At 36.6% G+C, this 13569-nt stretch overlaps 1 protein-coding gene across 1 annotated transcript in view; it reads left to right on the forward strand.

Annotated features, from left to right (window-relative positions):
• The window catches only part of LOC126466159 (small subunit processome component 20 homolog), a 221105-nt gene that overhangs the window by 164141 nt on the left and 43395 nt on the right, over positions 1–13569 (forward strand). The window contains exon 30 of the mRNA XM_050096362.1: positions 2211–2360. Coding sequence (XP_049952319.1) covers positions 2211–2360 — 150 coding nt within the window. The remainder of the gene's footprint in view (positions 1–2210; positions 2361–13569) is intronic.

A 13569-nucleotide genomic window follows, 5' to 3' on the forward strand; every position in this document is an offset into this window, starting at 1 on the left:
CTTGACAGCAAGTGTTCATGAGAGACAAGAGAATCGTCAGGAGTTTTCCATGGAAATGTGATAGGACTGATTTTGTTCTGTATATATATAAATGATTTGGCAGACAGGATGGGCAGCAATCTGTGGTTGTTTGCCGATGATGCTGTGGTGTACGGTAAGGTGTCAAAGTTGAGTGACTGTAGAAAGATACAAGATGACTTAGACAAAATTTCTAGTTGGTGCGATGAATGGCAGCTAGCTCCAAATTTGGGAGAATGTAAGTCAATGTGGATGAGTCATTTAAATATCTTGGTGTAATGTTGCAAAGTGATATGAAATGGAATGAGCATGTGAGAACTGTGGTAGGGAAGGCGAATGGTCAACTATGGTCTATTCGGAGAATTTTAGGAAAAAGTGATTCACCTGTAAAAGGGACCACATGTATGACACAGGTGCGATCTGTTCTTGAGTACTGCTTGAGTGTTTGGGATCTGTACCAGGTCGATTGAAGGAAGATATCAAAGCAATTCAGAGGCAGGCTGTTTGATATGTTACCGACAGGTTCGAACAACACATAATTGTTATGGAGGTGCTTTGGGAACTCAAATCAGGAATCCCTGGAGGGAAGGCGATGTTCTTTTTGAGAAACACTGTTGAGAAAATTTAGAGAACTGGCATTTGAAGCTGACTGCCACATGATTCTACTGCCACCAACATACACTGCATGTATGGACTGCAAAGATAAGATACAAAAAAAGTAGGGCTGATATGTGGTTGTTTTTTTCCTTGCTCTGTTTGTGAGTGGAACAAGAAAGGAAATGACTAGCAGTGGTACAGGGCACCCTTTGCCACACACCATAAGGTGGCTTGCGGAGTATCTGTGTAGATGTAGATGGCAACCACTCACCTGCTGAATGCTAGTTGCCAGATCGGTACTTTTACAGGTCAGATACCCACAACAGCTATCACACTTTTATTCTTTTGCTTCTGATCTGCAGAAGTTGTGTGTGTGGGTGTGTTTACAATGAAGAAAAGGTACAAGCTAGTGTGATTTTCTGATTGTGCATCACTTGTTACATGGCTTCAGGGAGGGGGGGGGGGGGGGGGGTAGTTGGTCGTCCTTATTTCATTCCGTGTTTCTGTCCTGAAATATTTATAAACATAAATAATTTATAATAATCTATGAACACTTGCAATATTGACCATTTGGAAATGTCAGAACATTTGATGTGAAAATTATTGATCAGTTCACATTGTAATCAAAAATCATAAAACAGTCTGCGAATTCCTATGCAATGTTATTGTTGTTATTATTATTGTTGCTGTTGTTACTGGACTACGCTAGTTGGAATGCAATTCATGTTTACACAATTATGACTGCTTGCAAGATAATTTTTTTTTTTTCCAGTTGAGTATATATACTTCCCTGAAATTTGTTTTTGAAAACTGAACTGCAGTGGCTACCTTAACATTTTCATGTGACTTAAAACTGCCAAGTCCAATTAATAATATGAATGTTTCAACAATCTGTTCATAAAATCTACAAGTTGTGCCCACTACCAAAACATCTTTGTAGGTAGATTCTTTTGTTCATTCTTTTAATGAAATGAATTCATTTGAATCTGTTCGAAACATTGCTAAAAAAAAGTTATACTCATTTTTGCTTATGGCTACCATTCAGCAAATGTGCATGAATCCCTTTTACTGTTAATTCATCATATAAAATGCAGTGTACTCTTTCTTCTGATATGCCTTTAACTATACCCATTTCATTAAATTTAATCCATATTGTGAACTTTCTCAACATTTTGAAAAAACGTTCCTCTGATACTAGTTCTGAGTTAATCTATGTTGGATTGTCGTGGACCTCTCTTTCAGAAAAGTAAGACTTATTTTGTATTCATTATAAACTTTCACCAGATTTCAATGAATTATTTAGGAGATAAAACCATGCAATATACACAATGTTATGATCGTGTGCTGCTCCAATTTACCCATTCAAGTAAAACATACGTAACAAGCCACATTAACAAAACTATTCTGCAAATCAGTCTGACTTATTTTTCAGGACACATCAATTAGACAAAAACAAAATTTCGTTGATATCAAAACTAACTATGTGCTACACTTTACCTGAAACACATGTTTTACTAAGAAGTGTTAAAAAAATTCTTTATTAATATGGTTCTCCTTTCATGTGGCCCTTGTTTAGTATACTAATTTTGTCTTAGGTTTTTCATCAATACATTATGCATTACCCATTGGGAAAGAAGCTTGATCACCACTTGTCATTCTGTTTTGCACAACTGAGATATCCAATCCAGTCTGGGCGTGAGTCTGCTCTGGAAATGTTAGAAATGATTGTAACATCATTTCCACAGGTAAGGCCAAAATGCTATTTTTCTTTGTTTTAAGATACTGTGTAAGCTCTTGAAAGTGTGCCTAATAGTACTCAATGAAAAATTCATTTTCACTGTCTATGTATCATCATATTTTATTCCATGGGTTGGAATAGTTCAGCCAGTTAATGAGGGTTTCTGAAAAGAGCAGCTATGTGCTGTGAATCATAATGGTAAAGCCTTCTCTAGACTAAACTCATTAAAAAGTCACATGTGCTTATTCTAAAATAGGAAGCTTGTGTGGGTGATCTTTTGAGACCAATACTACTATTTCATTCTAAATACTTATCATTTATGGATAATATATCATTTATTGTCTTTGTTTGACAATGTGTGCAAGAATTGAATGATTGTCTATTAATTTATTTACTGTATTTACTCGAATCTAAGCCGCACTTTTTTCCGGTTTTTGTAATCCAAAAAACCGCCTGTGGCTTAGAATCGAGTGCAAAGTAAGCATAAGTTCTGAAAAATGTTGGTAGGTGCCGCCACAACTAACTTCTGCCGTCGAATATATGTAGCGCTACACAGGCATGCTTTGCAGGCACAAAGATAAATACTGTTGCCAAAACCTATGCATCAGTAAATAAATTAAAAGAAAAGGTAGAAGAATGTAAACATTATGCCATGTATTCTTTCGTGTTTGCTGCTATCTGATTTAAATCCTGTCTGCCTAATAAACTATGAAGCTAGAGTGAGACAACAGCAAACAGGGAAAAATATACATATCATGTCATGTTTATATTCGTATTATTCTTATGCTGAATAGTGATACAGTCAGAAATGAAGCACGGCAACTGACTAGATTTTTAAATCTAAGATGACTCTAATTTCTGTGCAGAATGTAATGTACTAAAGAAGCGTCTGCAAATATTTTCAAACAGAGAAAAATGTTCACTAAACTCTCATTCAGAACATTTTCTATCATACACAGTCTATTATTTGGTTCTTGTTGATCATTATCAAAGAAAGCAGCAGTGTAAGTAACAACAAATAGCAGTCTCTTGCCGTTGTTTCGCTTATGAGACAATTTTTTAAAAATTGTAAGCCGCAGTAGCGCACATAAAAACAAGCCATACCGCGAACCGTGACAAGTCGTAAACACTCATTATCAGAATGCGACAAACAATGCATAACAGTACAAGAATGCATTTTCAGCTTAGAGAGACATAAAGACGTATAACAAAGAGAATGGCACTCATCAGATCAAAGCAAAATAAGCAATTGATTCAAACCAGATGAAGCACATGAAAAAGGAAGGGTACCCGCATAAATATGGACAGAGTGCCTGACACATAGCAATGGCTACTTGGTAAAGCTTAACTGCTAAGCTTACGACTTGAACCAAAGTACTGTAGCTGTATCTTCATCCATTCGACCTCAATTATGTCTCATGTTACAATGGACCAACTTTGTTTTGATTTTGAGGGGCGGTCTAAAACTTTTCTCTCCCCTTGAATTTCGAGTCTCAAATTTCAGTTGCGGCTTAGATTCGGGAAAATTTTTTCCCTTGATTTCAAGTCTCATTTTTCAGGTGCGGCTTAGATTCTAGTAAATACGGTATGCTTGTCAACTCGCATGTTCACCGTAATTATATAACTTACTCAGTTTCATCTGGAATGGAAATGCTGCCATTGTGCTAAGGAAACACTTACGACTAGCAGTTGTGGGAGCTTATGACATAGAATTCTGCATTTTTACTGGGCTTTTATTGAGAGAGAAAGACATCTGGAAAAAAGAATCTGTATAGTTAGTGATGCATTGTAATTTTTTTACATCCTTTCATGCACCTTGTATCTCACAGCTACTTTTATTCCCCTTCAACAATTGTACATTGTATAATTTCTGTTTCTTCTTTTTGTCTCTTTCTTATGGTGTCCCCCCCCCCCCCCCCGCCCTTAAATGAGAGTGAGAATGTAACTTTGCATTTTAATTTGTGTGTCTGTCATTTCTCCACGGTTCTTCCTCTTCAGTGGCTGCTAAGTAGGCGCTCCTTCTCTGACTGCAATATTGATTTATTGATTATTCTTTGACTTTGAAACATCATAATATTAAAGACCCTTAGATTAGATTAGATTAGATTAGATTAGATTAGATTAATACTAGTTCCATGGATCATGAATACGATATTTCGTAATGATGTGGAACGAGTCAAATTTTCCAATACATGACATAATTAGGTTAATTTAACAACATACTTAAGTTAATATAACAACTTTATTTTTTTTTTATTTTTTTAAATATTTTTTTCTTTTTTTTCCTTAATTTATATCTAAAAATTCCTCTATGGAGTAGAAGGAGTTGTCATTCAGAAATTCTTTTAATTTCTTCTTAAATACTTGTTGGTTATCTGTCAGACTTTTGATACTATTTGGTAAGTGACCAAAGACTTTAGTGCCAGTATAATTCACCCCTTTCTGTGCCAAAGTTAGATTTAATCTTGAACAGTGAAGATCATCCTTTCTCCTAGTATTGTAGTTATGCACACTGCTATTACTTTTGAATTGGGTTTGGTTGTTAATAACAAATTTCATAAGAGAGTATATATACTGAGAAGCTACTGTGAATATCCCTAGATCCTTAAATAAATGTCTGCAGGATGATCTTGGGTGGACTCCAGCTATTATTCTGATTACACGCTTTTTTGCAATAAATACTTTATTCCTCAGTGATGAATTACCCCAAAATATGATGCCATATGAAAGCAATGAGTGAAAATAGGCGTAGTAAGCTAATTTACTAAGATGTTTATCACCAAAATTTGCAATGACCCTTATTGCATAAGTAGCTGAACTCAAACGTTTCAGCAGATCATCAATGTGTTTCTTCCAATTTAATCTCTCATCAATGGACACACCTAAAATTTGGAATATTCTACCTTAGCTATATGCTTCTGATTAAGTTCTATATTTATTAATGGCGTCATACCATTCACTGTACGGAACTGTATGTACTGTGTCTTATCAAAATTCAGTGAGAGTCCGTTTACAAGGAACCACTTAGTAATTTTCTGAAAGACAGTATTGACAATTTCATCAGTTAATTCTTGTTTGTCAGGCGTGATTACTATACTTGTATCATCAGCAAAGAGAACTAACTTTGCCTCTTCATGGATATAGAATGGCAAGTCATTAATATATAATAAGAACAACAAAGGACCCAAGACTGACCCTTGTGGAACCCCATTCTTGATAGTTCCCCAGTTTGAGGAATGTGCTGATCTTTGCATGTTACGAGAACTACTTATTTCAACTTTCTGCACTCTTCCAGTTAGGTACGAATTAAACCATTTGTGCACTGTCCCACTCATGCCACAATACTTGAGCTTGTCTAGCAGAATTTCATGATTTACACAATCAAAAGCCTTTGAGAGATCACAAAAATCCCAATGGCTGGTGTTCGGTTATTCAGATCATTCAAAATTTGACTGGTGAAAGCATATATGGCATTTTCTGTTGAAAAACCTTTCTGGAAACCAAACTGACATTTTGTTAGTACTTCATTTTTACAGATATGTGAAGCTACTCTTGAATACATTACTTTCTCAAAAATTTTGGATAAAGCTGTTAGAAGGGAGATTGGACGGTAATTGTTGACATCAGATCTATCCCCCTTTTTATGCAAAGGTATAACAATAGCATATTTCAGTCTATCAGGGAAAATGCCCTGTTCCAGAGAGCTATTACACAGGTGGCTGAGAATCTTACTTATCTGTTGAGAACAAGCTTTTAGTATTTTGCTGGAAATGCCATCAATTCCATGTGAGTTTTTGCTTTTAAGCAAGTTTATTATTTTCCAAATTTCAGAGGGAGAAGTGGGTGAGATTTCAATTGTATCAAATTGCATAGGTATGGCCTCTTCCATTAACAGCCTAGCATCTTCTAATGAACACCTGGATCCTACTATATCCACAACATTTAGAAAATGATTATTAAAAATATTTTCAACTTCTGACTTTTTGTTCGTAAAGTTTTCATTCAATTTGATGGTAATACTGTCTTCCTCTGCTCTTGGTTGACCTGTTTCTCTTTTAATAATATTCCAAATTGTTTTAATTTTATTATCAGATTTGCTGATTTCAGACATGATACACATACTCCTGGATTTTTTAATAACTTTTCTTAATATAACACAGTAGTTTTTATAATTTTTGATAGTTTCCGGGTCACTACTCTTTCTTGCTGTCAGATACATTTCCCTTTTCCGGTTACAAGATATTTTTATACCCTTAGTAAGCCATGGTTTGTTACAAGGTTTCTTACGAGTATATTTAACTATTTTCTTGGGGAAGCAGTTTTCAAATGCATTTACAAAAATGTCATGAAATAAATTATATTTTAAATTGGCATCAGGTTCATGGTACACCTCATCCCAGTCTATCTGCTGTAGGCTTTCCCTGAAATTTGCAATTGTTAAATCGTTGACTGAACGTACTACTTTGGAGGACTGTTTAGTATTGATGAATGGAGCTATGTCATATATTGTAACTAGCTGTGCACCATGATCAGAAAGACCATTCTCAACAGGCTGAGCATTTATCTGGTTAAACTTATCTTGGTCTATAAAGAAGTGATCTATCAGTGAGCTGCTATCCTTTACCACCCGAGTAGGAAAATCAATAACGGGTGTCAAATTGAAAGAACCGAGTAATACTTCAAGGTCATTTTTCCTATTACCCTCTTTCAGAGAATCTACATTGAAGTCCCCACAAATAATAATTTGCTTCCCCCTGTCTGACAGATAGCACAACAAGGAGTCCAAATTTTTCAGAAATAGATGAAAATTTCCTGATGGGGACCTATATACAGTTACAATTATAAATGTGCCTTTATTTAATTTAAGCTCACAGGCACATGCTTCTATATGTTTCTCTACACAAAACTTTTTTGTTTCTATACTTTTTGCACAATGATAACTTTTGACATATATGGCAACTCCTCCTTTCTCCATATTTTCTCTCATTACATGTGCAGAGAGCTTATATCCACTTACATTTACCTTATCCATATCAGTAACAATGTGATGCTCAGACAGGCATAGTACATCTATTTCATTCTCAGCTTCTAAATCTTCTAAACAAACCAGAAGCTCATCTACTTTATTCTTTAAACTCCCAATATTTTGATGAAATATACTTACATTATTTTTAATTATACTTTTCTGAGAACCTTTCCTTATTCTAACATTTGCAGTACTCTCCTGTCTGAGTTTCTCATTGTGCTTAGGCCTAGTTCCTATACCAGTGGTCACACGGTGTTCAGAGAGGCAGATTATGTCAACTGGGTTGGGTGGCTTTAATTCATCAATGCAGTTACCTAGGACTGAGATACAACTTGGTGGAGATAAAATTTCTGGTGATTGGTGAAAATTTATAATTGATAGCTGTGATTGGTGATCCAATGTGCTAGAATTGTGCTGTTTAATTTCTTTCCTAAACTGAAGATTTGTTTCAATCCTGACCTCTCGTAGAACTTGACATCTTTCTGTCTTACCTATCCTAAAAAAGGTGCTGCTCCAACACCTGTAACCACTGGTATTTTACCATTCATGGCAGTGCCTCCCCCCCTTAAATTTCCTGCTATTACCCCAGCCAGTTTCCCCTTCCCTTTCCTGTTGAGATGTAGGCCGTGCCTGGTATAGTCCCACCTACTGAGATTATCAACAGGAACCACACCAATATGAGCCCCCGCACCTGACCCAAGCAGCCGTTCCAACTCCAAATTAACTCTCCTAACAGAAGAGTTCAAATGAGGCCGGTCATGGCGTCTCAGGACAGATACAAATTCAACATTGGTGTGTCTCGATGCCGACGCAATCTTTACCAGGTCACACTCTATACTGTACCCAGGATCTCTGTCGATGCTGTTCCCTGGCCCTCCCACAATAACCACGGTGTCTTCCCTGGTAAATCCTTTACAGAGTGAACCTAAATCCTCTGTCACCTGATCCAGACTAGCACTTGGTTTGAAAAAATTTGTGACCTGGTATTCTGGTCCTAATTCCTCCTGCAGAAGTTGGCCTACACCTCTGGCATGAGAACTGCCTAACAACAAAACTTTCTTCCTTTTCAATGACTTTCCTACATTCTTTTTCAATTTCCTATTGAAAGTTTGTTGTGTCCTGTCTACACCTACCTCTGCTTGAGGCTCATCAGTTTCTAACTGAAGCAACAGGTCAAACTTATTTTTGACATTCACCACAAAACTGTCAGACTTAGTTCTAGGCCTGATCCTTCTGCTACCTGTTGCCACTTCCCACCTCTCTTTGCCCTTCTCCCTCCTTAACCTGTCCAGATCTTCCCTAGCCTGATCTAGCTCAGCCTGAAGGGCAGCAATTTTCCCCTCCTGTTCCACTATCTTCCTATCTCTGCTGCAAATCCTACATAACCACTGATGAGCCTGATCCACTTTCCCAACACCCACGCCACTGCAGTCCCCCCAGTGAAAAAAACTACTGCATCCATCACACCAAACCCCGGAACTAACAATTCTACGTCATGTCAGGCACTTCTCACTCATGGCAAAAATAATACTTTAGCTAGAATAAATCAGTTAAATTACCGAAAATCAAAAAAGACGTTACAAGAATTAAGCCTATTCACGAATGTATTTAAGCAAGTTTCTGATTTAAAATTCCGCTGTTTTTCTGAGATCTGTATTAAAACAATGAAGGTATACGCTATTTATTATATATTTCACTCGATGGAATGAAAAAAAGGACAATTAAACGAGATACTTTAACTTTGATTCTCCAAAAACGTTACGAGAATTAGGCCTATAAAACAAATGTATATAGGCAAGTTTCTGATATAAAGTTACGCTGTTTTTCTGAAATCTGTATAAAAACAATGAAGTTATACGCTATTTACGGTAGTTTACTTATTTGTTACCGAGAAACTAGTTAAATTACCGTGAAACAAGAAACAAACACGTTTACAAAATTTAAGCCTAAGCGCGACTTCGCGAAGTTACGATCTTTTCGTGTTTTCTAAAAAAATACGCAAAGAAAAGTCAAACCTTTAATGGCAAGACTAAACGATACACTAATGCACGTATTTAATTTGTTGTCGGCGTTAAACTAAATTATATTCCTGTCTAAATCACTTAACTTTCTGGAAGTGGTTTCTGGCGTCACTTACTCGGCGGCCATCTTGGACTTGAATGTTGCAAAAAATATTACATCAGTATAATTTACCTTCATAGCATTGTCATCTTATAAGGCAATGAGTTTCTGACTAATGAATGTCTCATTTTGTTCCTCAAGTGTCACTGAGCAAGCCGCTTGGGTCTCTGTGGCCTCCAGACTCATTAATGCACAAGGTACTTAGTGGCCAGGTGGAGCGGTGAAGTTTCCGTATTTCCATCTTGTGTGCTCAGTAGCTTTCCAACATTTAGCTTGTGTGTGCATTTGCTGCAGCGATCTTATTTGTGTAGTTGTTTAGATTTTGTTCTTGACTGTGAATATGGGATGCTGTCACAGTTTGACAGAGGAAGAAATCATGGACATTCTACCTAGAAGTGACTAAGGATGAACTTTTTGATAGTGATGACTCTGAGAGAGAATCTCAAAATACCTGTCCTGAGCCAATTATATCAGCTGGCACAACACATCTGTCTGTCTCTACAATAAATTAAAGTTCTTCAGAATCTGAAGTTTCTGTGAAGAGAATGAATTGTTTATCGAAGGAGCACATTTTAGTGAGATATTTGGCTGGAAGAAAAATGATTTTTGTCCATTTGTGCATGCTTTTGATGATTCAGCTGTAGGACACAAATGTGAATTGGGTCAAAATCCCAGCATTCTGTCATTTTTCCTTTGTTTTTAGTTGGAAGTCTATTGCAGATGAAACCAATAGATTTTGTTTATACACCAAGGCAAAATCCCTCCAGAATCAGTGCAGTCTCATTGTCAAGATGAAAAGAAATGGTATCTGAGGAACCCTCTGGTCTCATTGCTATTTGTCTGCTTATGGCTTTTGTGGGAAAGTTGAAAATTAGTGACTGTTGGTTCAGGAAGGCATTGAACATGCCATTTTTTGGCAAAACTGTGTCCAGAGACGGTTTTATTTTAATTTTGAGAATGCTTCATTTTAGTGACAACTCAGCCATCAACAAAGAAGACAGGTTATTCAAATTTAGAAACATTGTGGATACAAGTCTCACAACATTCGAGAGTGCATTTCATTCATATTAATGCAAACCGACAGTGCACGTTGGTTGATCATTTATTCATATGATTTTGAAACGCATCCCAGTTGTTTTCTGAACATTTTTGAACACGTCTGAATTAATGATAAGTTGATAGTCGATTTTTGAAAGACGCATAGTGTACGGGATGTCTCTGTCAAGAGAATCCTCGTCGCATCTAGAAATAAACTTTCCTGCAGATAAAGGGTGACAGGGCTATATGAGCTGAGTGGAGTAAAGTGAACGGATGAATGCCAATCACTGTCTGATTATGTGGTTGGTTGGGATTGTGAGTGATCAGCGTTGTAATAATTACTAGCGAAATCCATAGATTCAGACTACGAGAGTGGAATTAAATGACTGACAGGAATAACTGGTAAGAAAGATTATGTATTGTCTTCTCAGTGTGTTGAAGAAAACGAAATTTTGGCAGAAAATTTTTGGCCAGATCGCTACACTAGTAAGGGCCAGTTTTACAGTCCCTGGCTAGCACCTGCTTAAGTTCCATTCTGGAAGTAGTGTGTAAAACCCATTGCATCAACATGAAACAGTGCCTGACAGGAGAATAATCGCGGGGTAACCAAACCGGTGATTCTGGCAGGGTTAGTGAAGTTAACCGGCGAATAAGTTTTTACAATGGCAGGAATAGTTACAGAATTACTGGTGACAAGATTGTTTGTTAGAACGAGGAAGGAGAAGAAATGGGGACATCACAAAAAATTGTGGAAGAAAATGACAATTTCAAATTTATATAAAATTTTGTACTACTACTTTTCGATCTCATGCTTGAGAAATTGGAGCAAATGAATGAAATGTGAAACTATTTCCTAACATAAAGCTTTTTGCTTGTAGTAGGCCTAATAGGCATTTGATATTGGTGCTTAGTGAATTATATTCTTTCGTGTTATAAAAATGACCGCTTGTGCCAAAACAGTCTCGTTTATTTGGTGTGTGTTACAATTTCTGCAATATTAGAAAGGCCTATTTTGTTTTATCTAACAGACAGTGACAAAATAGACATAATCAGATCGAGAAACCAAACATGTCTTGGGTTAGTGAAGTTAACCGGCGAATAAGTTTTGTACTAACAGCTTTTTCAGTATTAGACAACGACATTTCGATTTTTCATGTGGCAAAATGTTTGACAAACTTAAAGGAGGTAATAGACCCATTTGCAGAAAGGAAAGCACTCCATGTAAAGCTGTAACAAGATTAGAGAGAAAAAAATTCTAGGAGCTAAGGATTGAAGAAATGTGTACTGTCTTGATTGTCTTTACTGGTTTTATGTATCTTGTACCTAATTTTATATCACACAAAACAGCAAGTTATTAGCTAATAGGCAATAAAGCGTGCAAATTTTCTGAAGAGTTATTGTTCTCCCGATTACAAATAATCCCGTTCAGTATTTAAAAAAAAAAAAGAAAAAGGAGGGGCAGGATGTTAGGCTGGCCGACTGGGAGCAGGAGAGGCACCGCAGGAAATTTTAATTTCCACTGTCCTGAATATAGTTTGATGGCATCCTTTACAAAATTTACACATTTCAGTTCCACAGAGCGAAATACAGTGACGTGCGTTAGAGGAATGCTATGTAAAGAGGCGTGACACTGCACTGTAGCATACTTAAGACCAAATAACATGTCTTACATTTCCTCAAACACATATATTTTATGTATCAGACTCTTCAGAAAGATATGCGCTACAAAATGAATATATTTTTGGAAATTGGATTTTTTAAAAGTTTTGACGTACTATCTCAAGGGGGGGGGGGGGGGGGGGGCGGCCACCACTATCTAATATTACCCTGGTTCAGAAATATCGTAGATCCGGGACTGATGCGCAGAGCAGTGTGAGTTATAGTGGGGAAGTGGGTAGTCTCCACGTGACCCATGTTTACATTTAGTGATTTTGCTGTGTCCTCTTCGTTTACTGCTCTCACGTCAAATGAAAACAAAACAGATTTCTGTGGCTGGGAGCTATCAAGTGAATTAAAATGCATTCACTTAATTACAGAAGGCTAAAATATGTTATTAGTTTCAGTTTTTATTTTATTTCCTGTCAAGTCAAGCATTAATTGCCTTGCACAGAACAATGAAGTTATTTTTGTCGGTTTGCTAAAGAAATTTGGCTTTTATTAATCTTTTCCACTGAGGTGGTCAATGTATTTGAAACAAAGTGTTTAATGCCACACTATTAGCTAGTTTCGACTGTTCGCTGCATTTCAAGTGCATGTTTTCATCTTCTAGGACATATGGCATTATGCCATTATAAAGAACGAAACATGGGATACTACAGTACTGGTACCCCAAGAAAATTTACATCCCAAAAACCAATCTGAAAAGCTTAATATCAGGTCGAGGCCCACTTCATTGGGCATCTGGACATACGAGTGTGCACTTTAAGTATGCACCTTAAATGTGCACGTTAGTATTGTTCATGAAATTACAATGCTCTTGGAGTATCCTATGATGTCTTGTTTCTTTTATGACATAATGTAAGAACTTGTAATGTTTTACACATACAAACAATCCGGGCTTCCTACGTCATCGTAGCTGCGCAATCGCGGTGGCACCTGTTATCTGGCGCTCCCTGGCAACTGCTGAAACAAACCTATTTCTAACAGGTCGTGGCAAAATATTGCGAATGGTGGTTTGAAAAGCGTTATTTTCGAAGTAAATTTCCATTTACACAAATTGAACTTTGTGTGAGAATGTACGATGAATTTCTTAAATCTCAGAGCGTTCAACTCTCATTTAAAAATCAACTCTTTGATGACGAGTCATTTAGAAGAATTTCAAACCCAGAAGAGCAGACATTTATGTAATTGTTCAAAAAAATTTTACAGGCACATTTGTGTGATATATCGTAAAGTGGAACTCACGCAAGAAAGATAAACATTATATGTGAAATCTTAGCTTCTCTTGCAGCTTATTAACGTTAGAGACTAATATTATATGTGAAAGCTTTGCTTTTCTTATAGCAACACTATGTATATTAATTGAAACCAT

The sequence above is a fragment of the Schistocerca serialis genome, chromosome 1 (assembly GCF_023864345.2).
Source record: "Schistocerca serialis cubense isolate TAMUIC-IGC-003099 chromosome 1, iqSchSeri2.2, whole genome shotgun sequence".
Classification (NCBI taxonomy): Eukaryota; Metazoa; Arthropoda; class Insecta; order Orthoptera; family Acrididae; genus Schistocerca; species Schistocerca serialis.